Source organism: Myotis brandtii, unplaced genomic scaffold (assembly GCF_000412655.1).
Source record: "Myotis brandtii unplaced genomic scaffold, ASM41265v1 scaffold423, whole genome shotgun sequence".
NCBI classification, from domain to species: Eukaryota; Metazoa; Chordata; class Mammalia; order Chiroptera; family Vespertilionidae; genus Myotis; species Myotis brandtii.
In genome coordinates this window covers 4,766,454-4,791,347 of record NW_005366214.1, presented here as the reverse complement: position 1 = coordinate 4,791,347, position 24,894 = coordinate 4,766,454, and the positions used below count along the sequence as shown (strand labels likewise).

General features: G+C 41.1%; 1 protein-coding gene across 1 annotated transcript in view; it reads left to right on the top strand.

Annotated features, from left to right (window-relative positions):
• DAAM1 (dishevelled associated activator of morphogenesis 1) overlaps positions 1 to 24,894 on the top strand; it is a 159,198-nt gene that overhangs the window by 62,605 nt on the left and 71,699 nt on the right. Inside the window, exons 2-3 of the mRNA XM_014545958.1 lie at positions 2,213 to 2,431; positions 19,351 to 19,440. Of these exons, the coding sequence (XP_014401444.1) occupies positions 2,213 to 2,431; positions 19,351 to 19,440 (309 nt within the window). The remainder of the gene's footprint in view (positions 1 to 2,212; positions 2,432 to 19,350; positions 19,441 to 24,894) is intronic.

Here is a 24,894-nt window from a genome sequence, read left to right as displayed (position 1 = left end):
TTACAGTGAATAGCCACAGGAGGTTTTCATAAAATAAAATTAACAACTAATAATTCAAGATCCAAAATGGATCAAAGCAAGCTGCTGGAATTGAAGCTGGAATTAGCACCCAGTGAAAATCTCTACTTTCTCCCCTATCTCCCATCTAATAGTTGGGTACCTTACACCTTAGGCAGAGCCAGGGACTTCTCACATCCATCCTATCCCATTCACAGACATTAGGAAGTTCTTCCTTATGTCTTCTTATAATAGCTACTCATTCATTTTAAATTTAACCTTGGGGATGACACAGCTCTTGTTTCTCTTTCTGAGTATCAGTCCTGAAACCAGTTCAAGGATAGTGCAAACCTCTGCCTGCCCCTCAATTCTTCAATTCCTTTCCAGGATGTGCCTGCAATAGTGTTAGCCCTGTACATTATCAGGATGGTGACACTAATAACATAGTCTGATTATCTGCAATCTACTCTCTGTGAGGGTGCTCAGCATTCATTGTAGTTTCTCCAGCAAGGTCGCCCGCCCACAACTCTAAAAAATGAAAGAAATCAAGACTCAACAACTTGTTCTCTCTCTCTCTCTCTCTCTCTCTCTCTCTCTCTCTCTCTCTCTCTCCCTCTCTCCAGTCATTAAAAATGTAATTTTTTTTGTAAGAATTCAAACCCAAAGGGTATAAAGTGAAAGGGAAAAGGAATAGTTCTCCAATTACCTGCTGGAAGCCGGTCCATCCTTGCTGCTTGACATAGTCGCTGCAGGGAAGAAACATCTGCACAGCATATGTTTCAAGGGACCTGGGGTATATGGCATACTGTTCTTAATATGTTTGCTCCCCTTCTTAGCGCTATGTGTTTTAACCAAGGTCACCTCTCCGAGAGAGGTTGTTTCCCCAGGTGGGGATTTTTCCCTGGAGTTAGGGATTAACAGGACTAAGGAAGGGAATAAAACCCCTTAACTAAGTGCCAGGCAGGTAATTAATCACTTTAACTACGAACAATCACGCTTAAGCTACATAATCTTTACTTAGAATAATCTCCTTCAGTTACTCCAATGTAGCTTAACAGAACAATAGAGTAGTGACCTTGGAATGGAGATAACAAATGCTAACCTTTGGAATAGAATGGATAGGATTAAAATCAACTGGTATAAATACAGATGTAACAGGAGAATAAAGACAGAACCTGGCTGGAGAACCTGGCTAGAACCTGGCTAGGCTGCTGATCAACTGAACGCTGTCTCCATGTCATTCCTTCTTCGCCGACTCCATCCACACCTTTGGGAACCCCTGGACCTGCTGGGGTTGGATCCCAACAATTACCTATTTTTATTTTGGAGGTTATTGCTGTTAACACTTACACATATTCATAAATGCTTTAAAACATGTAATCCTGTAATATGTGGTATATATATCATATAGCATCTAGAACATTTTTTCATATCTAAATACATAGATGCCTGTTCTTTTTAATGAGTACAAAGTATTCTATTATGTGAATATACTATGATTTATTTAACCATCTCCCTATTAGTAAACTCACTTGTATCTTTTATGTTTGAAAATCTCTGACCCTTCTAGCTCATGTTAAATCTCACTTCCTTTGTTATAAATTTAAATTATTCAACACTAAACATTAACTGAGTACCTCCTATCTTCCCAGCACTGTGCAGGGCACTGGAGCCGCTAACATGCTTAATACATAGCCCCTGCCCCCAATTTGAGTTATTACAGTCTAAAGACATACTCCTAAAAAACTAAGAGAGAAAGTGACATGAGCTGGAATGCCTTAGCTATATATTATTAATTCCACTTGGGGAAGGTAAAGAAGGGAACGTTAGAATTGAACTATAAAGGATGAGGTCTTCTGGGGGCAAGGAAGAGACAGGATTCATACACAGGGAATAACAACACAATGGTTTGGCAGGAAAGAGCATGTTATGTATCAAGAATGGCCAGTAGCTCAGTGTGACAGCAGCGCCTGTGGGTGTGGGCTGACCAGGGTTGTACTGTTTGCCCAGCAGTTGGCTATAGGAAACGTTCAACAAGTGAATAGAAGGACATGTGCTCTTTGCCCAACTGGACTCCAGATGCTCTTGGGGTTACTCTCTCTATGCCCTGCCATGCCTCCGGTGCAGGGGGCTCTTTCTTGAATTGGTCTGATTTAAATATATATATCTTATTTACTTTTCACTCTTAACCATGTCATGTCCCTCTTTTTTGCAGAGTGTAGTCACTCAAGAAATAGAACAGAATTCAGCCATGGCCCCAAGGAAGAGAGGTGGACGGGGGATTTCATTCATCTTTTGCTGTTTCCGCAATAATGATCACCCAGAAATCACGTATCGGCTGCGAAATGATAGCAACTTTGCACTTCAGACCATGGAGCCAGCGTTACCCATGCCCCCTGTGGAGGAGCTGGACGTCATGTTCAGTGAACTCGTGGTAAGTCCCAGACTTCCATCCTAACAGTGATTGGAGGTAGGAGGGAGAGGCAAGGATGTGAGTAGTTTGGTTTTGTTAGCCATGGACTTGCCCTGCTTCAGTGATGTGACCCCAATCTGTCCTTTATGTCTGCAGCCCCACTGTTATCACTGAGCCTGTGGAAAGAGAGAAGGAAGAAGGAAGCATTACTATATCAAAGGGCCTTACTGGTGCTTTAAGTGGAGTGATTTAAACTTTAAGTCTTCAAATATGTGGCAGTACTGCATCCTAGGTTATCCTTTCTAATTCTTCTCCATCCCAACCTGATTCTCTACTTGTGTGCACAAACAGTTCCCTCATCTGCTTCCTACCTCATGGCAGTCCCCAGTGTTTCCTCCATTCCCACTCCCAGTGTACAATATTAATGTCTTTTTAAAAATTAGTCAGACTACCCCCCCTGACCTTGACCCTTTGATGAAAGACATTATTACTTAAGCACAGTATAATTATTTAGCCTAATGATAGGATTGCAATAATAACTGTTGTGGGAAACTTTTTATAGATACTATCATCTTTGAGAATCCACTATCCTGAAGTGAGAGATGTGTCTGATGTAGGATCCAATAACTGTTGTGAGAAACTTTTTATAGATGCTATTTTATTTTAGAATCCACTGTACTGAAATGAGAGGTGTAGCTGGTGTAGCACCCATTTACTAAGAGATGTAAGGGCTTTCTTCAACTTAGCTTTTCAGGCCTCTCCAAAGTAGTGTTTCTTTCCATCCCATGTTTCAAGAGGATATTATGGCACTGAAATGGTGATTAGGAAGACCTTGCTTCAAATTACTGCTCTGATTTTATTATCTGTACAAGTATGGAAAAAGCATATGCCTTATCTGAGCTTGTCTTCTGGAACGTGGAGGAAAAAATAATACTTTCTCGTAATTTGATGTAATGTTTAAATGAGAATAATAAATGGCCCAATGTCTGTTCCTCATTGGTGCTCAATAAGTGTTACATTAGTACTCTATCCACCTCAGTTACCACTGGCATTTTATAATGGAGTTAGTTCTAATCAGACCATTTGTATTATTGAGTAGATAACAGAGAGTGCTATTGTTTTGCATGACTGTGTCAAAAAAGTAATATAGGCTGTGTCACTTCCCTCCAGGGGTATTATCTGAACTGATTGTGTCACCTCAGCTCTTCTAGACCAGAATTCACCTCTAAGCTTTTCCTACAAGAGAAGCCAATATGAGGGAGTATTATGCATGAAGCTGTTATTTGAGTTCCAGTCTCCTGAGTAGATTAATGGGCCTATTACCAACCAAAACTGGTTGGCAAAAAGAAGAGATGACTCTTGGCAGCACCTTTATACTTTATGATATTGAATATTTCAGTGTTTCAGCAATCTACCCTCTGCCATCGTCACTGCATACAGACTCTGTTCTAAGTGTTAATGAGGATGTTCGAAATAGAAAACTGGAACCTGCTCCCAAAAAGCTGACAGTTTCAGGAGCAAAAGGGGGGCAATAAAGGTATAATGCCACCAAAGGAAGAAGCACAGCCCAGTTATGCTTAGATTGTGTGTAAATGGCTTGTGGTGGTGTTGGTGATGAGGAGGGTGGTCAAGGAAAACTTTCTGGAGGAAGTGAGTTGTGAGGAGCGATTGAAGGTGAGAAGGGAAGTGGAGGGGATCAACATTAATGATAATCTTAGTCATCTTGAGCTAGATTTTTCTGTGATAGCAAAACCTCGGTGGCTACAGCAGCAAATGAAACCAGTGTGGGTCAGCTGTGGTTCTGCTACTCTCCATCTTCTATCCAAGACCCAACCCTGGTGGAAGAGGAAAGAGAGACATGGTACTTGGGGTGGTGAATACACAATACAATATATAGATGATGTATTAGAGAATTGTACACCTGAGACCTTTATAATTTTATTAACTAATGTCACCCCAATAAATTCAATAAAAAAGAAAATAAAAGGCATGGTAAACTGCAAGTGGGCTCTAAGCTTGTGCATGGAAATGACACATGTCACTTCTGCCCACATTTCTTTGGCCAAGGCAAATCACATGGCCACTCCTGAGTTCACAGGGCAGGGAGGTATCATCCTTCAGTAAAGACTGGCATCATAAGTCACACGGCCAAGCCTGAGGTTGTCGGTGCAGGTGGAGGACACAGTCTTCTCCTAGGGAGGGGCAGTGAACCACCTGCCATGATGGCTACCAAGACGAGCAATAATGAGGTATTGACAGGCTTGGTTTTATTTCCCACTTAAAGCATTTTAAAATCAAAAGTCAACCTAAGAAGACAGATGTTGCTGATAGATGAAGACCTCCTTGGTGGTTGTGGAGCTGGTGGGCAGAGCTTGTACCCTCAAAGCATCCACATCCACTGTCCTTTCAATCATGTTCTGTCATCCTGCCCAAATGAGACCTGAGCCAGAGCCTGTGTGGTGGCAGCTCCATGTACATCTTGAAGACAGCTCATTGTTGTGTCTTCATAAGGGAGAAAATTCCACGTTCTGCCTTAGTGATGTCTTTATTCTGTGTGAAAATTGCCCACAGCTGTTAGTTGTTAAGAAGCCAATGCCAAACCAGAACTTGAGGCTGAAACCATTGGAAAACAAATTATCTTGAGGTTTATATCTGTCCTGGTGAGTAACGGATGAATTTTTGTCTACTTCTGATTTTAGGGACTTAGACCACAATCTGTCCAACTGCCAAAGGTGTCCTGGGACAAGGGAAGTAGACTCAGAGCCACTGGAAACCTCTGTCCTGGATTCTCTTGAGCAGTCGCAGAAGCAGTTCTGCCTCTGCCAATTCCCAGGAGAGGGAGGCCACGTGGGGAGGCGGAGAGTGCATGGCTTCTGGAGTCAGACCACTCTGCAACCTAGCTAACTCCTTTCAGGTGGTTTCTGTTAGAATTTGAGTTTATTTTCTTATCTATAAAATGGGGGTAATACCTCCTCTCCTGTAGGTTGGTATGAAGACTAAAGCAGATAACGTCTTTTAAAGAGCTGACACCTAGTAGGTGCTATACATCCCACATCCTAGTGCAGGGAGATAATTCACGTGTTTTCTGGGCACAACACTTCTAAGCATATATCCCAGACGTTTCCTTTTCTTGAAAGCTAATCTGACTGCTGTGAGCGAGCCAATATGGGTCCCACCTTTCAGGCCATTTTACCTTTGTATCTGTTGGAAAGCATCTCATCAGAGCTGGTTGTTGTAAGCTAGTTTCCTTGGCCTTGTCAGATGAGTTACTCATTTAATGTTTTTAAAAGTGATACTAAATAGGTTACTTTCAGAATAGCTTACTGCAACCTTATCATCTCATAAATAAAGCAGGCCTGTATGGGAGGTCAGCCATGTGAATCTTTAAAGAAGGTGGGCAGCAAGGGAGTGCCTTGTTCTCTAGCAGGTTCCCTGTCAGAGCAGGAAAAACAGAATCAATCCAATTTCAGGAAGTAGTGGTTTCTGGAGGTCCCAGTCCTACACCCTGCCTATTTAAAAAATAACAATGTTATTGAGATATAATTCACATGCCATATAATTAACCTATTTGAAGTATACAGTTCACTGGCTTTTAATAAATTCACAGAATTGTGCAATGAATTTCAGAACATTTTTATCACCCCCAAAAGCACTGTCACTCCCCATTTTTCCCCAATCTGACCATCTCTTGGCAACCACTAGTCTACTCTCTGTTTCTGTGAATCTGCCTATTCTGAGCATTTTATAGAAATGAAATCATGTCATATGTAGTCATTTGTCGCTGGCTTCTTTCACTTAGTATAAATGTTTTCAGGGTTTCTATCCTTGTTGTAGCATGTATCAGTACTTCATTTCTTTCTATTGCCAAATAATATTCCAGTGAAAGGACATACCACATTTTGTTTACCCACTTATCGTAAATTATGCTGCTATACCGTAAACATTCATTCACAAGTCTTTGTGTGGAAATATATTTTCAATTCTCATGGAGTAGATTGCTGGGTCGTATGGTAACACTGTTTAACTTTTGAGGAACTGCCAGACTGTTTTCCAAAGTGGCTGCACCATTTTACATTCCCATCAACAAAGTATGAGGGTTCCAGTTTCTCCACATATTTGCCAACACTTGAGAGTTTGTGTAACCTCTGCTAACCGTACATTTTATGCCTATTATACAAAAAACTATCAATACATGTTTCCTGTGTTACCTTCCCTGCCTCACCTCTGTCTCAGGCACAAGTCAGAACCATAACCAATCTGAGACCCAGCACCGATCCCATAAAATAAGATTCAGCTGAAGTTTTGTATTTTCTACAGGCTTTTAAAGGTCTTAGGTTATCCCCACCAACCTATTTGAAGAGTTCTAGATATGACAGCTCTATACACTGTTTTTACTCAAGCAACTTTTCCATGTCAATGTTAGTAATAGGAGATTTCTTTGGGATGAACAGAAGAATGTGTCATTAATTGGCAGACCAATTCTTTTGATCTGTATGTGTGTTAAGTGCCAGGCCCTGAAGTAACTGGTCAACAAAACAGACATGGTCCTTCATGACTTTGAGAGGCTGGTGAGGGAAATAGGTAACTAAACACACAGTCTTACCCAATGTGACCAACCGCTATGAGATGGGGTATGCTCAAGCAGTACATTTTGCTGGGATAACCTGTATTCTACCCCCCCCCCCCACCACCTTTTTTCTTTTACAAGGAGGAAGTTCCACTCACAGGTCCCATTTCCTTTACCTTTAACCCTCTTGCTGGGGAGTAACAGTGCCAGCTTCTCTTCAGTCTCAGTTTCTCTCCTGTTCTGTATTTCTCTGAAAATCAACCTGCTTTCAGAAAACACATATTCTGTGACCCGAGGTGCTATAAATGTCATAGGAATGAGCCTCCTTTGGGAGTTCTGCAGTTGAGCAGCTACCCTTGTGATTGGTGGTGAATGTCCAATTCATCATGAAATCTCAGCAAGCCCACTTGTCTGCAGACAAAAGTTGATTCTCCCAACTTTTTATTTCCATTTGCTGATTCCTTAGCTTAGCTCGCAGATCATTCCAAACTTGCTGGGGAAGGAGGATACTATTTACTGACAACAACCCCCAAGCCCCTCAGGCATCAGGCACCTAACCCAGTGTGAAAGGCTTCCTGGAGGAAGTGACATTGACTGTGTGACATGAAAATCAAGAAGGAATTATTGAGACAAAGAGGAGAGAAAAGAGTGCCACTGACCGTGAGAACAGCATGCATAAGTGCTGGGAGGTGAGAGAGAAAGTGTGGGAGACTCAAGGAGATGAAAGTTCATAGAGATGGAACATGAAATAGGAGGCTGTGAGCACTGGGGGCTCTGAGAGGCGAGCCTGGAAAGGGAGATGGGGTGGTTGTATTGTTGCTTAAATTATTTATGTCGGACTTTTTCTGAACCAGAGGAAAGTACCTCTGCTTTTTTTAAAAAAAAATTATGTTTTTTTTTCCAGTGAACTAAATATACCAAAGTGTTTTGCTATCTGATTATGTTACAAAACATAATGATTGCTTTTTGCCTTCTCTGTGAAGTTTTGGTAAGTTTAGCGAAAGGTGTTAGATCTTCCAGAGTAGATTCTGAATGTGTTTCCTTTGAGTCCAATTGTTGAGGTGAAATGACTTCTTGTTACAATTCATACCTCCTCTGGCTACTTTAATTTTGAAATAAAATTACTAGAAGTTCCCTTTCCCTTTTCTACTCAATGCATAGACTCCTGCATACATCAGGAGTTGATGGACTAAGGGTTTCCTACAGAATATTCTCTGGGAACAGTGATATTGGACTTGATTTCTCCTCTCAGGTTTCCTCTGCTCTTTTGCCTTGTGAAACATATAATGTCCCACTGCTTTTCCTGGTGAGATTTTAGGTGAGAAATCAGACAAGTCTGGTTATTATTTTTGAAGTGTACTATGGTAAATCACATGTCTTACAACACACCGTCGTATACCTGGAATCCATTTTACAACTGATTAGAGGGAAACATGTTGTACATCACTGTGAATTTATAGCTACTTGAAAATAATACTCAGTATGCCCCCAAGTTTTCCTAAGCCTAAAATAATACCAGTTCCATTTTCCATGTTGTTTTTTTGAAATATATTTTTATTGATTCAGAGAGGAAGGGAGAGGGAGAGAGAGATAGAAACATCAATGATGAGAGAGAATCATTGATTGACTGACTCCTGCAGACCCCCTGCTGGGGATCGAGCCTACAACCAGGCATGTGCCCTTCACCAGAATCGAACCTGGGACCCTTCAGTCCACAGGCCGATGCTTTACCCACTGAGCAAAACTAGCTAGGGTTCCACGGTTTTTTGTTGTTGTTGTTAATCTGCCAGTTCTTAGTCCGCCATTTATTTGGCCAATGGGTCTCATGTTCTGGGATAATATATAGAGTGTTGTGCCTTTCAGGAAATGTTAAAATATTTAAAAAAAAAACTTACTAAGAAATTCATTACCGGTCATAAAACCACCATTTATACTATTGAGGATTGTCAACAGAAGTTACAATTTCAATGAGGAAGGTAGTGATGACGGATACTGTAGGATGATGGCAAGATTTGTATCCTCATAAATATAATTACTTACTGTAGGTCCATTTTATTAAGTACTGAGGACATTCTTAACATTGTAGCCAGCATAGAATTTGAGAAAGGAAGATAGAAGGAATGAAAGAATTTAGTTGATGTATCAGAGTTAGATGAATTCACAGTCAAGGTAAGCTATGCCAAGTGAACTCCCTTGGGGACCTACATCAGTAATCTCTTCATTTTTTCAGCATATTCTGAAGTCACTTTGGTATGAAAGAAACTATAGGAATCCAAATTAGTCTCATGGATTTACCAGCATACAAATTTTGTTCTTTTACTAGCCATGTGAATTGTTACCCATCTTCTCAGGCTTCCAACATAATATTTTATTATTATTTCTAGGGCCATTTTAAGCTCTCTTTAATAAAAAAAAAAAAAAGTCTTCCATTTTCACCAGAATTGATTAATAGTTTCAACACTTTTTATCTCTTTATTTTTAACTTTCCTTTTATACTAAGACCATGATTAAGAATAAAAAGTTTCTTCCTTGCTGGTGTGGCTCAGTGGTTGAGCGTTGACCTATGAACCAGGAAGTTGAGGTTTCCTGGTCAGGACATATGCCCAGGTTGTGGTCTCGATCCCAAGTGGGGGGCATACAACAGGCAGCCAATCAATGATTCTCTCTTATCATTGATGTTTCTATCTATTTCTCCCTCTCCCTTCCTCTCTGAAATAATATATATATTAAAAGAATAGAAAGTTTCTTACAGGAGCTATTATTCAGTTCACTGTCTCCCAGAAAGATGAAAAGATTGGGTAGCAAGAACATACAATTTTAACCTGATTGAAGAAAAAAGAAACTGGTTGTAAGGAGCCATAATTTAAATCTATTGTTTCTTAATTAGAATGTGAAGGATTGCTCAGCAATTAAGCAGAGGAAATCAGACTTCAAAGATATAACTAGAATAGTCTCAAAGTTTCAGTTGTCTGGAAGCTAAAAATCAGGGTCTAATGAAGGAATTGATATGAAAATTGTTCTACTTCTATGAGGTTACAAATTATCTTTATTTGATAAACCTATAAAGGACAAAAGAAAAAATTCTATTTAGATAAAGGACATGCTTAGTTGACAGAGAAGAAAAAAATGTTGGATAGATCTCCTCTTAACACTGTGGCATTTTTGGATAAATCAACTCGATGAGTACATAGAAAAATATTTAGAACAGCATGGAAATATGCAGTATATCACAAAGGGAAGTGGGAATGTAGATATGGGCTTAAGTGCTAAAATTCCTATGAAGTCAATGTGAGCTGCTGCCAATGTACAGTCAATTTAAATATGACAAAAAATGATCCCAAACCCAGAACTTGATAAATAAGTTACTTTGGCCCTGAGGTCAACTGATGGCTGTGGTACAGGGTGCTGTTGTTGACATAGGTCGGGGGTCCTCAAACTACGGCCCTCGGGCCACATGCAAATACAAATATTGTATTTGTTCCCGTTTTGTTTTTTTACTTCAAAATAAGATATGTGCAGTGTGCATAGGAATTTGTTCATAGTTTTTTTTTTAAACTATAGTCCGGCCCTCCAACGGTCTGAGGGACAGTGAACTGGCCCCCTGTTTAAAAAGTTTGAGGACCCCTGACATAGGTGGTTCAGAATCAAAGTCTGATTAGAGACAGTAAGATGGTCAACATGGCTTCTTAAGCTTCTTTCCTGTCCTCTGGTTCATTAACCAAATGCAGTCAAGTTTAAGTTAAAACCCCAAACCCTTTTATTCCTTGTAGTCCTAAATTTATATTTTATCGCACTAAGATCATTCCAATTGTCCTTTTCTACAGCTGTTAAATTTAGATTTTGACTGCATGTTGCATACTTTGTTATCAATCATTACCTTTATTTCTGGGTGCTTAATTTAAATGATTGAAATGGGGGGAGCTTGAAGAGATGGAGGAAAGAAACTTTTTTTTAAATACAAATACTTCAAAGTCATCTCTGAACTTAATAATGTTATTAAGAAAATGGTTGTCCCATTTGCCCTGATGAATTTCATTACTATGAGTCTTAAAGAGACTCTGAGCAGCATGTACCTACTTGGTTTTTGGCTACAGTTTACAATCTGATTATTTAACTTAATCCTCAGGCTACCATGTGCAAATTACACAGAGTCAACACACTGTCCTGACTTTCCAACTCTCTACATGCCCCCCATATAAACCAGTATATTTAAAAGACTGGGAGAAAAAAAATTGATCTCCATAAGTAGTGTGGTTTAGGTAATCTTTCAAGTGTCATTTTGAAAATGTGTTTCAGTAACAGCTGGAACAGTCTGGTAGTTTCTACAAATAACTGCACATGAGAACATATACTGATGCATTAGGAATCATCTAAACATCATTTACTTTTACAGAACATATGTCACCTGTAGAAGGTAAATACCCAATATGTGGATGGTGTATTTTAGTCCTATTTTTATTTGCTATGCTTAGAATTCTCCCCTCCCCCACTTTTAATTCCCAGAATTCCTCTGGAAATTAAAACTGTTTATTCATGCATATTATAGGAGTTCAGTACCAGCTTCATCTTTTAGTTATAATTTTCTGGCTCATGTGTGTTTTTTAAAACCAGATCCCTGAGAAAGTTGCATTTTTCCCTTTTATCTAATGTTAAATAAATCCACTAGAAACATCCTACAGCTGCTAGATATTTATTTCATTACACAGTGTAATTTTTAAAAACTAAACTAAACCAAATGACTGAAAGCTCACTCTAGTTGTTTTCAGGAAAGATGGGCATTTCTTGGATGTAGAAGAAAAAGTCAGCTGTCCTTTGCCATCATCTAAACAATCCGACAGTTTGAGTTTGTTCCCATGGGGACACACATTATGTTCAATTCACTGTAAATATGCACCCTTGCATCTTCAGAGAGTAGAACGCACACAGGCTTTGTATTTGCCTATTATACCCTCAGGATTCCCAGGGCCTGGAGCAGTGCCTGGCCCAGAGTAAGTGCTCAGGAAATGCTTGTGGCATGGATGAATAACTCATTACTGAAGGCTAGCACATGAGATGCTCGTGAGTATTTGAATGAATGCATGCTTCTTTCAGCAGTTGGGTTTGTATTTTGGATTATTATCAAAGTAAAAGTGACAGATTTCGGCTGGTCCCTGCACTCTTCCTGCACCCCATCACCTATTGTCATTCTCTTTGCTCATCTTCATTTGAAGGTCACTTACTATGGGAGCACCAAAGTGGCTGGCAGATTAAAAGGATAAGAGTGATAATGTTGAAGAAATATTTGCTGTCCTTAACAGTATCTCTACCATATATTACATGGTAAAATAAATAAATAGATGCAATGTGGAAAGAGACTCGTTGTACTAGGTATCTTTTGACATGATTAAAACTTAAAGATGTCACCTAAGGTGCCAAACATGTCTCTGGAGGGCATGCTGAGCGGGTGTGGAGGGGCTGGCAGGAGCAGTGCTGGTGTCACTGAGGCAGGGTGTGTGTGTAGAGTTGGCTTCACAATTGCCAACCGCTGATTTCTCATCTGTCACTTTACAGCTAGGTCTGTGTCCCAGGAGACAAAATCCCTCCATTTAATTAGGAAAACACTGCTTAGAAATCCTCTCAATTAAGCCTTGTCAACAGAAGCTGTACTAGATTGTAGGTGTAAAAACTGGAAATTGGGGTGACTGGATGGATATTGAAAGATGATTTTAACATATATTTAGAACATTTATTTTAGACTACTAGAAAACTGCTGGCAAGGCAGACTAATTTAAAGTTACTCTGATGAGTTTCTAGTTGAAATACACAAAGAACCTAAATAAGAAACCTACAGGGTTAGAGCAGACTTTGTCTAACAAATTGGGTATAGTTTGCATTGACTACTATTAAAAGCAGGAAGAAAAATAGTATAAAACACCCATCATTGGTAGTAAGAAACCAAAACTTATTTCTATTAAGTCAGCCTTTGCCTGTGGGATTTCTCAAGTTTTATTTTTCTATATTGAAGGAAGAGATGTCTATCAGACACAGAACATTACTGTGTAGGTGGTGGTGAGTCATGTTGTGGTATTTTGTGTAATGACTAAGAATGTTGGCAGAAATCTTACAGGCTGAAAACCTGTAAGGTTTGGTCTCTGTGTGTACACATCCCTTTTGAAGTTTAAAACTCTGTTGTTTTCCATTTATGTCTTTCTTAACTGGTAGGAGCAGCTAATAGTTCACGGAGTGTACCTCTATTTAGTATGACAAAAATCTTATTTAACTTTCAGATTCCAAACTATCACTGAGAAGATAAAATACTGTTCTCAGGGTCATTGTGGTTAAATTTTAAGAGGTATGTTGGCAATTCACAGCTCTTGGATGTGATGGTCATTTGCTGTGGTGGGGTTGGATGTTCATAAATTTAATGAATTATCACAGCCTAATTGTACATTTTCCCCATACTGCCAAAGTGGCACCCTTCAGCCCACCATATGCCTTGCCTGGCCTTTTCCCCCATTGGTATTTATCACCGTGTTATATGACTTGAGGTCTGGTCACTTGCCCCTTCAAAGATTTGACTTGTTTCTGATAATGTTGACTTGTAGGATGGGAGAGAGGGTTAAATCTGGAGAAGGCGGGCATTGCCAATTAGTGGTGGGGTGTATTTGAGGTGAACCCGAGGGTTGCTGCCTGCTGGGCATGTGGGAAAACTTTGGCATGTGGTCAGGTTAGGATGGGCAAATAGGGCTTGTTTGCTGTGAGCAAATACTTGGTATATTTAATTTGAAGGAGAGAAGTGAGCCTTGTCTGAGTAATAATATGATCAGGAATTCTGTGAGCTCTCTACATTGAGTCAGATAGATGCTTACCTTGTCAAGAACCATTAAAAAGTGAAACACACATAAAACTCAAACCACCAAAAACACAAAACAATGAGTTGATTGTCAGGTGACTCCAAGGGCCTATCTTAGCTTCTCCCTCTCATTTTTCTTCTCCATTCCCCCAGCATTAATTACAGGTCCTCCTACCTGTGAATGTATTGGTATGTATATAAAGAATTAGCTTAACTCATTGGAAATAGAAATCCTGAATTTCTTTATTAGAGCTTTCTGTTGGTAGCTAGAAACTTACTTGTTAGCTCACTGAAATTTATTGATTTGGTAGGTTTTCAAGGAATGAATGCTTTTAATATTGCTTTGGAGGTTTTATAAATAATCCAATTTTTTATTTAGTTCATATCACTGAAAAGAAGTTTTCAACTCATTCAAGACCCTTATTGTATATTATTTCAAAATTCCTTCCCTTGCTTTATCTAGCAAATCAGTCCATTTCCTGAGATTTGTTTGTACTGTGCTAATTGTTTTCTGATTTATGTAGATTTCTCAATAGAGCTGCCTGCTTACTCCAGGGTATAGGACTAGTGAGATTTCTTTGTCCCGAAGCTTTTCGGAAGCTTTTAGGTAGGGCTTAATAATGTGCTTTGTTAGGGATGAAGCCTAGGACTTTAGTTCCCACAGCTGGGCTTCTCTTCAAGTTCCTTTCTTTTTAATAACATATATATTTATATATAATTAATACCTTTCCTCTAAGATATTACAAATAATTTTATAGAGATATGACAAATGTAATTAATCTCTTCTCCAAGAAGAAGGGTTTTGTTGGTTGGTTTTTCAGAAACTTGAACTTTCTGTAGAGAGGAATGATACTTGGCAAAAGTGTTTCTCCTTTCATCACTCGCTAAGTCATTTTCCTTCAGCCAACTTTAAAAAATATCTAATAACATGAAAAAAAATTCTATGGCCAATGAATGGAGCTAGGCCATACAAGTCTAATGTGTAGTGGCAGAAACTAAATTTGTTTTGTTTATCTTTGCATTTATCGACTGCCAGTCCTCAAAACAAGTGGGCATGTGATCAAAAATCCTAAAATGTGGTGCTGTTGGAGGAAGATGAGGTGAGGTGGGGCAGGTTGGCAAAGGCCATATCATGAAGGGTCTACACCTATCAGCTAAGGAATTTGGACTTTATCCTGAAAAGAAAGGGACCTGTTGAAGCCTTCTGTCATCTTGTCTTCCTAACTAGATTCTAAATTCCATAAAATCAGGGTCTGTTGTTCATTTTTGTATTCTTTATAATGTCTGGCCATGGTCAGCGAGTAAGTGCTGATTGATCTCTAGGGCTGTGATAATGTCTGAGTCTTGCATGCTTGATTCAGCCATATTACTAAAATAGAATGAGTCAGAGCACAGAAAGTTTTGGAATGGAGGGGTGGGGGTCTTATTGCATCCTGGGCATTGTGCCTAGGCACCCCCACTTATTGTCTAATTTAATCTGTGTCACTTTCCTTGCTCAGAATCTGCCAATGGCCTGAGTGCTCTTAAGATAAAGAGCAAAAGTTCATAGTGGCCCTCAAGGCTGCTGCTGTTCACTGTCTGCAGTGCTTTTTTTTTAACCTATTAATTCCTAGCCATCTCTCAGCTAGCTCTCACTTTCCTTCCCTGGAACAACCTTCATTGCCCCACCTTTCCCCCAAATAAGTGGGCCCTTGAAGCTCAGCTGTGATCATCATGTGATATTTGATTTCCCTTCTGCCTGCTCAAGAATCTGAGCTCTGTGATACCATTTTGTCCTCTATACCTAGCACAATGCCTGACATTTAGTAGAAACACTTTTTTGGTTGCATGAATGAATCCTTGAGATAACTGTCAGACATATACTATCACTAATTTTTCAGGAGAAGAAATTGAAGTTCAGAGGTTAATTCACTTGTTCAAGGTTGCACAACCCATAGAGCCAGACCTGGAACTCAGGGATGTCTGACAACAAAATCCTCCTCCTTCTGCTAACAGACAGCATGCATTTTCATATTTGCATCAGCGTTGTGATTCTGCCTACCTGTTGAATGATTGATAGAATGAACAAGTTCTGGTGCTTAAGAATGTGGGCTCTGTAACCAGACAGTCGACTCAAGTTCCTCCTCCACCTTTGTTACCTTGAGCAAGCTACTTAATCTCTCTGAATTCAGCTTCCTGGAAAATGAGGTAATATTACCCACTTAATAGGATTGCTGTGAGGATAAACTAAATTAATTCATATAAAATTCTAATACTAAGTACACAGAATGTGCTCACTAATTGCTAGTCGTTACTATTACCAGTATCCATTAATTCCTTCCATTTTTTTTACTGTAATCTAAAATTATATCCAGAGACCCTATAGCAATTTTTAATTTATTTTATGAAAATTCACTTCTTGCATGAAACCATCTGCTCCTAAGTCCTTGTTCAATTGTGCTCTCTCAATTCTAAATTGGTCATTTCGGTGTCACAGCAGAAGCAGAAGTTTTCTACCTATAAGAGCAAAATGTGGTACTATTAATAGTCTTTGCTCTGAATATTTAGATTTTAGGATTCACATTTCTTTGCACCTCAGCTCAGTTAGCAAAAACACAGTGCCTTAGTGTAGTAAAGGATGTAACATTAATAACACTGTTCGCTCTCTTACAAATCACAAACCTTTCCCCAAACTAGGCACGAGATTATCAAGCTGTTAGAATAACTAACCTGACCCCCTTCCCCCCAAGTAATCCTAATTGTTGGGAAGTGATTTATGTCACCATTATTTTCCTCATTCATCAATAGATGAAAGCAGGTGTGTGACTTACAGGAAATTAAAAAAGAAAGGAAGGAAGAAAAATAATTACTTCACATATATAATAGTTGCATGCCAAAATTATAACATTTTTAGCATGTTCCCTCATAGTGGAACTTTCTCTAAATATTGTTCTTTCCCTCGTTGTTCATTGTTGAAATTCTTAACTAGCTTTTTTATAGTTAGTATATAATAGCATGTGGGTGTGTTTTAGTGACTCAACTGTTACCTTTTTTTTGTTAGTATTATTGATTCGAGAGAAATGAACAGAGAGAGGTGGGGGAGGAGAGAGAGAGAAACATATATCACCCCCCACCCTCCCCCCCCCCCCCCACCCACGCACACCCACGGGGGATGGAACCAGCAACCTGGGTATGTGCCCTGACCAGGAATGGAACCTGCTACCTTTTGGTGTATGAGATGATGCTCCAACCAACTGAACCACATCAGCCAGGGCTGTTTACCTTGTTAAAGAAGATGTGTTTAAATGTTGAAAGAAATAACAACAGTATAGTTGCCCCCACTGCCACCCACCCCCCCTTGTCAGGCATTGCTACATGCTTAATTGGTGTTTCTTATCCTCACAAAAGCCCTGTAAGAGAAATGATATGCCCACCCTGTAGATGAGGAAGTAGAAGTTTAATAAGATTAAGAACTTCCCTGGGAAGTGGGCATGTATCAGGCCCTGAGTGGCTAGGCCCTGGCAGTACGTATGGGTGTTAACAAGACAGAGCATCAGGGGATAACCAGAAGCAAGCCTGGCAAAGTACAGTGGGGCCTTGACTTACGAGTGTCCCGACTAACGAGTTTTTCCGAGATACCAGCCATCTCTCAGCCGACTTTTTGCTTTGAGTTGACAGAGTAATTTGAGTTAACGAGCTCCTCAACGAGCTCCGTCACAGAACGAATTAAACTCATAAGTCAAGGCCCCACTGTACATGGGGTTATACATGGAAGACGGTCAGGGCCAGCTGAGGAATGCATGGTTCATTTTGTAGGTAATGTGGAGCGAACGAAGTTTTTGAATCAGGAGCTCAAAACAGCACAGGTGCTCTGTTTTTAAGGTGGTGGTTTTAAAGTGTGGTCCCCAGACTAGCAGCAGCGGCAACACTTGGAAACTTACTAGAAATGGAAATTGTTATACTTCCTCCCACCTGCTCAGTCCTAAACACTGGGCGATCAGTGATGCAAGGAGTCCTCTGGGTGATGCTGGTGCTGGCTCAAGTTTGAGAATTCATTTCTTGATGAGTTCTAGCCTTGCTGTGGGAAGGAGTGCAGGGCAAGGAGGAACATGTGGAGGCTATTGCCAAAAGCCGAGGGAGGGGTTATTAGAGCATAAATTTGGGTGGTTTCATTGGAAATGAAAAAAAGGAAAATCATGAGACTTTTCAAGGAAGAAATAATAGGACTTGATGATGAAATGGGGTGCGAGTATGAAATAGGAAGTCAGTGTTCATGCGTCGCAGAATTGCCGATATACACCAAAGGCATTCAGAATGGGGACTGTTTATACTCCTCAAGGATCTAAGCCTAATTGTGCATTAATTTATAGCATCTTTTTATAAGGCTTAGGCCCACCAATCTGCCATGCTCAACTAGATAACTCCCAGTAGAATAACAATGGGCCAAATGCTCAATACCGACCACGGATTGAGTTATCAAATGCCAAGAACTTTCCTCTAAGCACTTTATATTCATTATCCCATTGTTGTTATTCATTAGTTATGGATGTTTATAAATTGCCTTTCCTCAGTGTCCAATCTAAGCTGCACACCACTGTAAAGTTAATGTTTCCAGACACTGGTCTGAGAGGCCAAGAGTCTGGGCTCTGGAGTTAGACAGCTCTGGGCTGAAAACCCAGCCATTCCTTTACCAGGTGTGTGGTCTTGAGCAAATTACTTACCCAGTCTTCTGCCTCAAGTTCTCTTGACTGTATTGAACAGGGATTATTATTACAATGAGGATGTGATAATGAGTGGAACTCTTAGGGTTGCTCTGAGACTAAATGAGAAAATGCCTGCACCATGCTTGGCATGGAAGGTACTGAATAAATGTCAGTGGAATTTATGGTGATGAAGATGTCCCTCCCTTGCTCGGAACCTTCATCCCTTCATCGGCTTTCCTTGGCCAGGACAATTAACTCCTTAGCCTGGCATTTAAGACTTTCCACAAACTGGTTTCTCTACCTCTCAGAGCTGTTATGTGATGATGCTTTGCATAATCCCAGTGCTTCAGCCAAGCTGGTGTGTGTCCCCCAAACACACCAAGTGTGTGACCCCACCCCCGCCTCTGATTCTGTTCTTTCTCTCCTCTTATCACGTCCAAATCCTTCAGGGCCCAGCCTGATACTCTGTTTATGGAGCCATCCCTAGCAAACCCTGATCTGTAATACAATTAATCCTTCCAAACTCTAGCGCCTGTTGCCTTTACTGATCAATGGACTCTCTGCAGCAGTGCATGTGGCTCAGGATACTCCAGTCCATCTTCTGCCCACTTCCCCGTACCCTTCAGTAAATGCAGTGCCTCATCCCTCGTGCTGTGCTTGGTGCCAAGCTCCGTGCCAGGATTGCTTTCTTGATAGTGGTAACATGCACCTTAACTTAGGTTCCTGGTCTTTTCTGAGTTCATTTAAATGTGTGTTGATGTTGTGTGTTTTTTTTCTCTCTCTCCCTGGTGATGCTGATAACTTCCTCGTACGGATAACAAATTATTTCTGAAATAGTAATTGTTATTTTTCTTCTCAGGATGAACTTGACCTCACAGACAAACACAGGGAGGCCATGTTTGCACTTCCAGCTGAGAAAAAATGGCAAATATACTGTAGCAAGAAAAAGGTAAGATATACCTTGAATATATGGTTAACTGGAAAATTATCATTTTTAATTCCCTTTGCTCTCCCGTGTCACCACCAGAGTTCAAACAGCTGTTTATAATGTGCAAACCAGAATGACCATGTTCTGCTGTGGCCTTGGTGCTACCTTCAGCAAAGGGACAACTCCTTGGATGTTGTTTTTATCAGCGTTTCACTGGACACCACTTCCCTACCTTGTACCTGTACCGTTAATTCACAATCCTGTACAACTGAGACCCAAAATAACATTGGCTGACACGACAAAGTGTCCCCCCCTCCCCCCACTCTTTATGTAAAAGTTTATGTACTGGTATAGGTAGGTTAGGGCTAGTATTGTGGGGTCACATCCTCTGTGACCACCTTCTAACAGCTTTTCATTTCACCATCTCTAAGGCCTTGTCCTCGTGATGGCTCTCCAGCCATTTCACATTCCTAACTAAGGCTGGAGGAAAGGGGAAGAAGGAAAACCTTCCCCCTACGCTCTTAGGGACATGCCCTGGAGTTATGCACTCCAACTCCCCTCACCTTCCACTGTTAGCAGATGGCCACACCTCACTGCAAGGAACACAGTCTTTATTCTGGGTGGTCACTCCCACTTAAGAGCTGGGGGATCTCTTACCTTCACAGAAGCGGAGAATGGATATTGGCAGCAAAACCCCTAAAGCTCTTATTTCCTAGCATCCATGGCGTAGGCATCGCCCTGAGGACGGGAGATCCTGCAGTAAAGTTCAGTCTGCCGTCCTTTAAACGCTGGAAGATTCTTAGATATTCCCATTCCATTTTTGGAACCTGCTCATGGCCATCTTTAGCCACTTTCCCTTCTGTTCCAACAGAGACTTGAATCAAGCTGGGGTAAGAGGAAGGGCAGGGACAGCACCCAGGAGAAATGTTACTTCTAACAGGCAGTGGGCACGCTGATTACTCACTGTTGTCCCAGGGAAATAAGAGCAAACGGCAACAATCCAGTGTCTTTTCAAGACATGGTATCAGTCAGGGAAGCCTTTTCTCAGGTGACTTGTATGATTGGGGCCTCCCTTTGCCCACGTGCTGTCTCTTAGCACCGGGCTCCTCTTTGCTGCCTATGTAACTGGCATGCCACCCCCCAGAGCCCTTCTCCTGCATGAGCCTGCCGGTGCCCCTCTCCAACCAGACTTGATGTTTTGGTACCATGTTTTACTCGTCTCCATAATCCAGCTTCTGATACTTTGAAATGAATGTACCACTGATGAGTGAACCACAAGTTATCATTACGTTAAACTGAACTGTCAACATTTTGAAGCACATTCAACTCTCCACCTGAGCAGTTATACTATGTGTGGGGTTTGGTTCGGGGCCCTTGCTGAGAGACATGTCCAGCTATAACTTCTCTGTGTGAACCTCAAGCCACTATCAGATCAGACCAAGCGCAGCCTTAAGGGTTCCCGTTCAGTCATAACCAGGAAGCTGTGTTTGTGAATGAATCTGTCCCCTTCTCCTCTTCCTCTTTGTACACATCTTACCAACTAGAAAAGTTCTCTTCTGTTGAACTGATTGTCATGACTCAGGAAGCAAATAAAACACGGAGAGAATTTTAAAATGAAATATAATGTGCTCAGTTCTGCAAGTGATGTATAGTGAGGTCTTTGGAAAAGGGAACTTTTCACACAGCTGTCTTAAAGACCTGGCCCCTGGAACTGAGAACAAAAAGTCCTCAAGTGCCTGTGTACACAGAGGACATTGTCTATTTTGGCTCATCCGAAAGCAGGTTTTTTTCTCAAAATTAGGAAGCAATATGAAGCTGGGATTGAAATATGCACTGGAGGAAAGGAAAGGGCAGGCAAATGGGAGCAGTTCACCGAGGGAAAAGTTTTCTTCTTTCCCAGATTTTATTACACCCTTGACAGCAATTGAAAGTTAATCATGGAAACTACTGCCCCTTAGATTAGAAAAGGCAAACCCTAGAGAATAGTAATGACCTCGGGCTCACAGCTGCTGCTCATTTTTCAATTTCCAGGGGGTTTTGCAGTACGGATATGGATGTGGCCACTGGCTCAAAATCCTACTCTTGATGGATGGATGGCCCCCTCCTGCGCGTACCTGGCCACATTGCACAGATCTTTGAGAATACAGTTCTGCGAGCTTCATCCCAGCAGCTTGGATTTCTTATGTGACTTAGTAGTGGCGCCTCAGAGGGGGAAAGGCATTTTAACTCTTTGGGGAGTGAGTCCCGTGGGCATACAGATCTGCCTCACTTTACAATGGATAGTAGCAGTGCTTGACTAAAGAAGTTGATTAGAGCTTCTCACACTGCGAAACTAGACTATGCCTTTGGTCTAAAATGGGCCTTTTTGAGCTCTTAATAGATCAGGAAATAACACAGTGAGTGAGAGAACACAAGCACCTGAGCACAGAATGGCACGATGTTTACCTCTCTTTCGAGAATGTGCCCTCCTGAAGGACAGGTTGGCCATCTCAGAATGGAGCCGTGTTGGCCATCCTTAATATGGAGGATGGATTATTTTCCTTGAACCATCTCATGTAGCCTTTTCAAATCAGGCTTGTCACTAGCAAGCCAAACCAAAGGCTAAGGGAAAGCAATCCACCCTTGGCTCCTTCACATTTCCCATCTTTCAAGATTAGAACCCAGGGCATTACAGACCTTCTCACACATAGTGAGGCCACTGGTTAAAGGCCCACAAAAGCCAACAGAAACAGACACTGGAGTTGGTGAAAGGCAGGCTTTCTGTTTAAAAGTGCACAGGACTGGGAACTGAAGAGGAGGCCAGATCTTTCCCAGCCAAGTGGCTCTTTTCCATCCAAGAGTGACTAGAGTCCCAGCAGTGGCTATCTGCTTATCAAGCTCTGTGTTCATTTCTCAAACTTCTCTATCTAAGTCTCTGGTTGAAAAACCTATTTCCAGAGCCAAAATGAAAGCAGCAAAAGTATTTCTGGGTCTAAAAGAATTGGAAAGAAACTAATTGGAATTTTGCCTAATTGAGTAATCCGGGGGAGAGCAAGAGATGGATGTTGTGGCCTTGTTGAAAGTCCAAACAGATCTGTAGGAACAACTGGACTGGTTGATCAGCCATGGTTTGTCATACGCAGCCATCCACGGTCACATTCTTTAACTTTCATGAAAGATCCCCAGAAAGGTCCTGTTGGTGGGGCTTGATGGGGGGAGGGGTGTATTTTCAAATAGGAAATGTTTGTGGTTCTTATCTTTAAAGGTAATTCCCTTTTTACTTCCAATCACAACATACTCTTTTGTTTAAGTGAGGTTTTTCCCAGTCTCCAGCCAGAAACTGCATCTGTTAACAATCTTTTGGATTTTAAACTGAAGCTTTTTAAACAATGAACCATCTGACCACGAAAGGCATCTGGCCATGCTGTATTTGCTTATTGTTAACATGATTTTTAAACCCTGGGAAAAGCGAGGAGTAGGTCTTCAGAGAGGAGAAAACAAAATGGTGTATCTACTGTAGTATGGCGACAGCAATCTTATCAGCACAGGCAGGTACCTTTAACGGCAGCTCTTCACAGGGAGCTGTGGCACTGAACCAGTCCGCATAGTATCTAAAACATGCTTTTTCTCCTCTTTGAGCTTCTGAGTTTGCAAAGTAAGTGAACGGGGCTAGACCCTGTTAGCTGTAGTGACACCAGATCTTTGCGGCAAAGATCAGGATTTGACGACTGCATCTAATTTTTCCTCCTTTCATTTCTGATCTCTAAAGCCCAGGCTTAAGTACAGGCTTTGTAGTCTTCACATTACATCTCCGCATCTTTCAAGGTTTACTTTGGAGAAGGTGAATTTTTTCTGTGCTGCTGAGTTTGTTTGACTCAATTAAATCATTCCAGAATCTCACCCAACCTGGCTGCAGTTCAGCTGTTGTGATTTGTGCAGAGTACTGATTCTGAAGACATCTAGCACAAGTGACTGAAAATTCAGCCCATACTTTACATGCAGTCCTTTTATTTGGTTTGCATATCCTAATTGGATCTCCTCCCTGCTCCTCTCCCCAGAAAGGAATTCTTTTCCTTTTATTTGGTTTGCATATCCTAATTGGATCTCCACCCTGCTCCTCTCCCCAGAAAGGAATTCTTTCACCAAACACACACACACACACACACACACACACACATTAAAATTGCATTGTGTATGGTCATCAGGATGCACTTCCTTCAGATCCTTGAAAGTTGAGGCTCTCCTGCATTTGGAGTACACAGATGGAGTGGTTTAATCAAAACACAGATTTAAAGGAACATGTGCTAAGAGGTGGAATTAAAGACAAAAGGAATCATCAGTTTCCTCACAAACTATCAAACAAACCAGCTAAAAAAGAAAGTTGGTACGTTAGTCCTCTGGTCGTCCCCACTACCCTGAAGAGAAGCTGCAGTGGGTCTGCTGGGAGGGGAAGCATGAACGGTTAGGCATTTGACCTGGAAGATCTGATTGGAAGGACAAATTAGACATCCTTTTCTTTCTTCACTGTAGCTATTTCAATAGACATTAGAGTGAGTTTTGCTTTTTCAGTGCCCACTTTGCTAGATGTCAAGATGTGGGAGAGGGAACCAGTACATGGGAGACAACTAGATTTCAATAACACTATTTCTAGACTTTCTTGAGAGGTACCTGGTTTGGTCTCCTGCCATTGAGTTTTCACCCCGATAATAGATTCCAGTTGGCATTTGTGCTCCTAATGCTAAGAGGTTAAAGAAAGTGGCAGATGTAGTAATGATTAGAAGTAGGATTGGGCTGTCTTTCCCCCTCTATTTCTCTGAAGACTAGATAAGGAAAGCACAGTAGTTGGGAGACAACGAACATTTCCAGGCTCTGTATCTCTGAAACTCCCTGCCTCATCCACATGCTTCCTGGCTCTGAGGGATGAGGATTTGTGTATAATCCCAGATTGAAATGGTGAGAAATAGCAAGCTTTGAGTCGGGCACTTCACTTAATGAAACAGTGCAGTTGGTGAAGGGCAGGTTGATGTGTGAGTCACCTGATGTGTATTGAATACCTTCTCTGGAGCTAGATCCTGAGGATGATTAACCAATAAGTCAATTTTCCTGGAGCGGATGGTACTGGTAGGAGAAGCAGATAAAATCAAATAATTGCAGATCTTGTCCTTAAGCTTCGTTATAGGGTAAGCAGACAGGCTCTGGGGCACAGAGGAAGGAGCCACCGAGGGTCTATGCATGTGACTGGGAGAAGCTCCTTTGCCACTCTGACCCATCAGCGGTTATGCTGGGAAAGGGCTGATGTTGTCATGCTTTCACCCCCTCATCTAGAACCGGCTCCTTTTCCAACAGTCGAGCTGTGTTTGCATGCACTGTACACTTTCCCTCTTGATTTGTACTTTGTTCTTTGTTGCTTTTGCCAATGCTTAAAAGGCCAAGTTTAGACTGTTGGCCTAATCTCATCTTTACTAAACACAATTTGTAGGGCTTGTTAGGAAATCT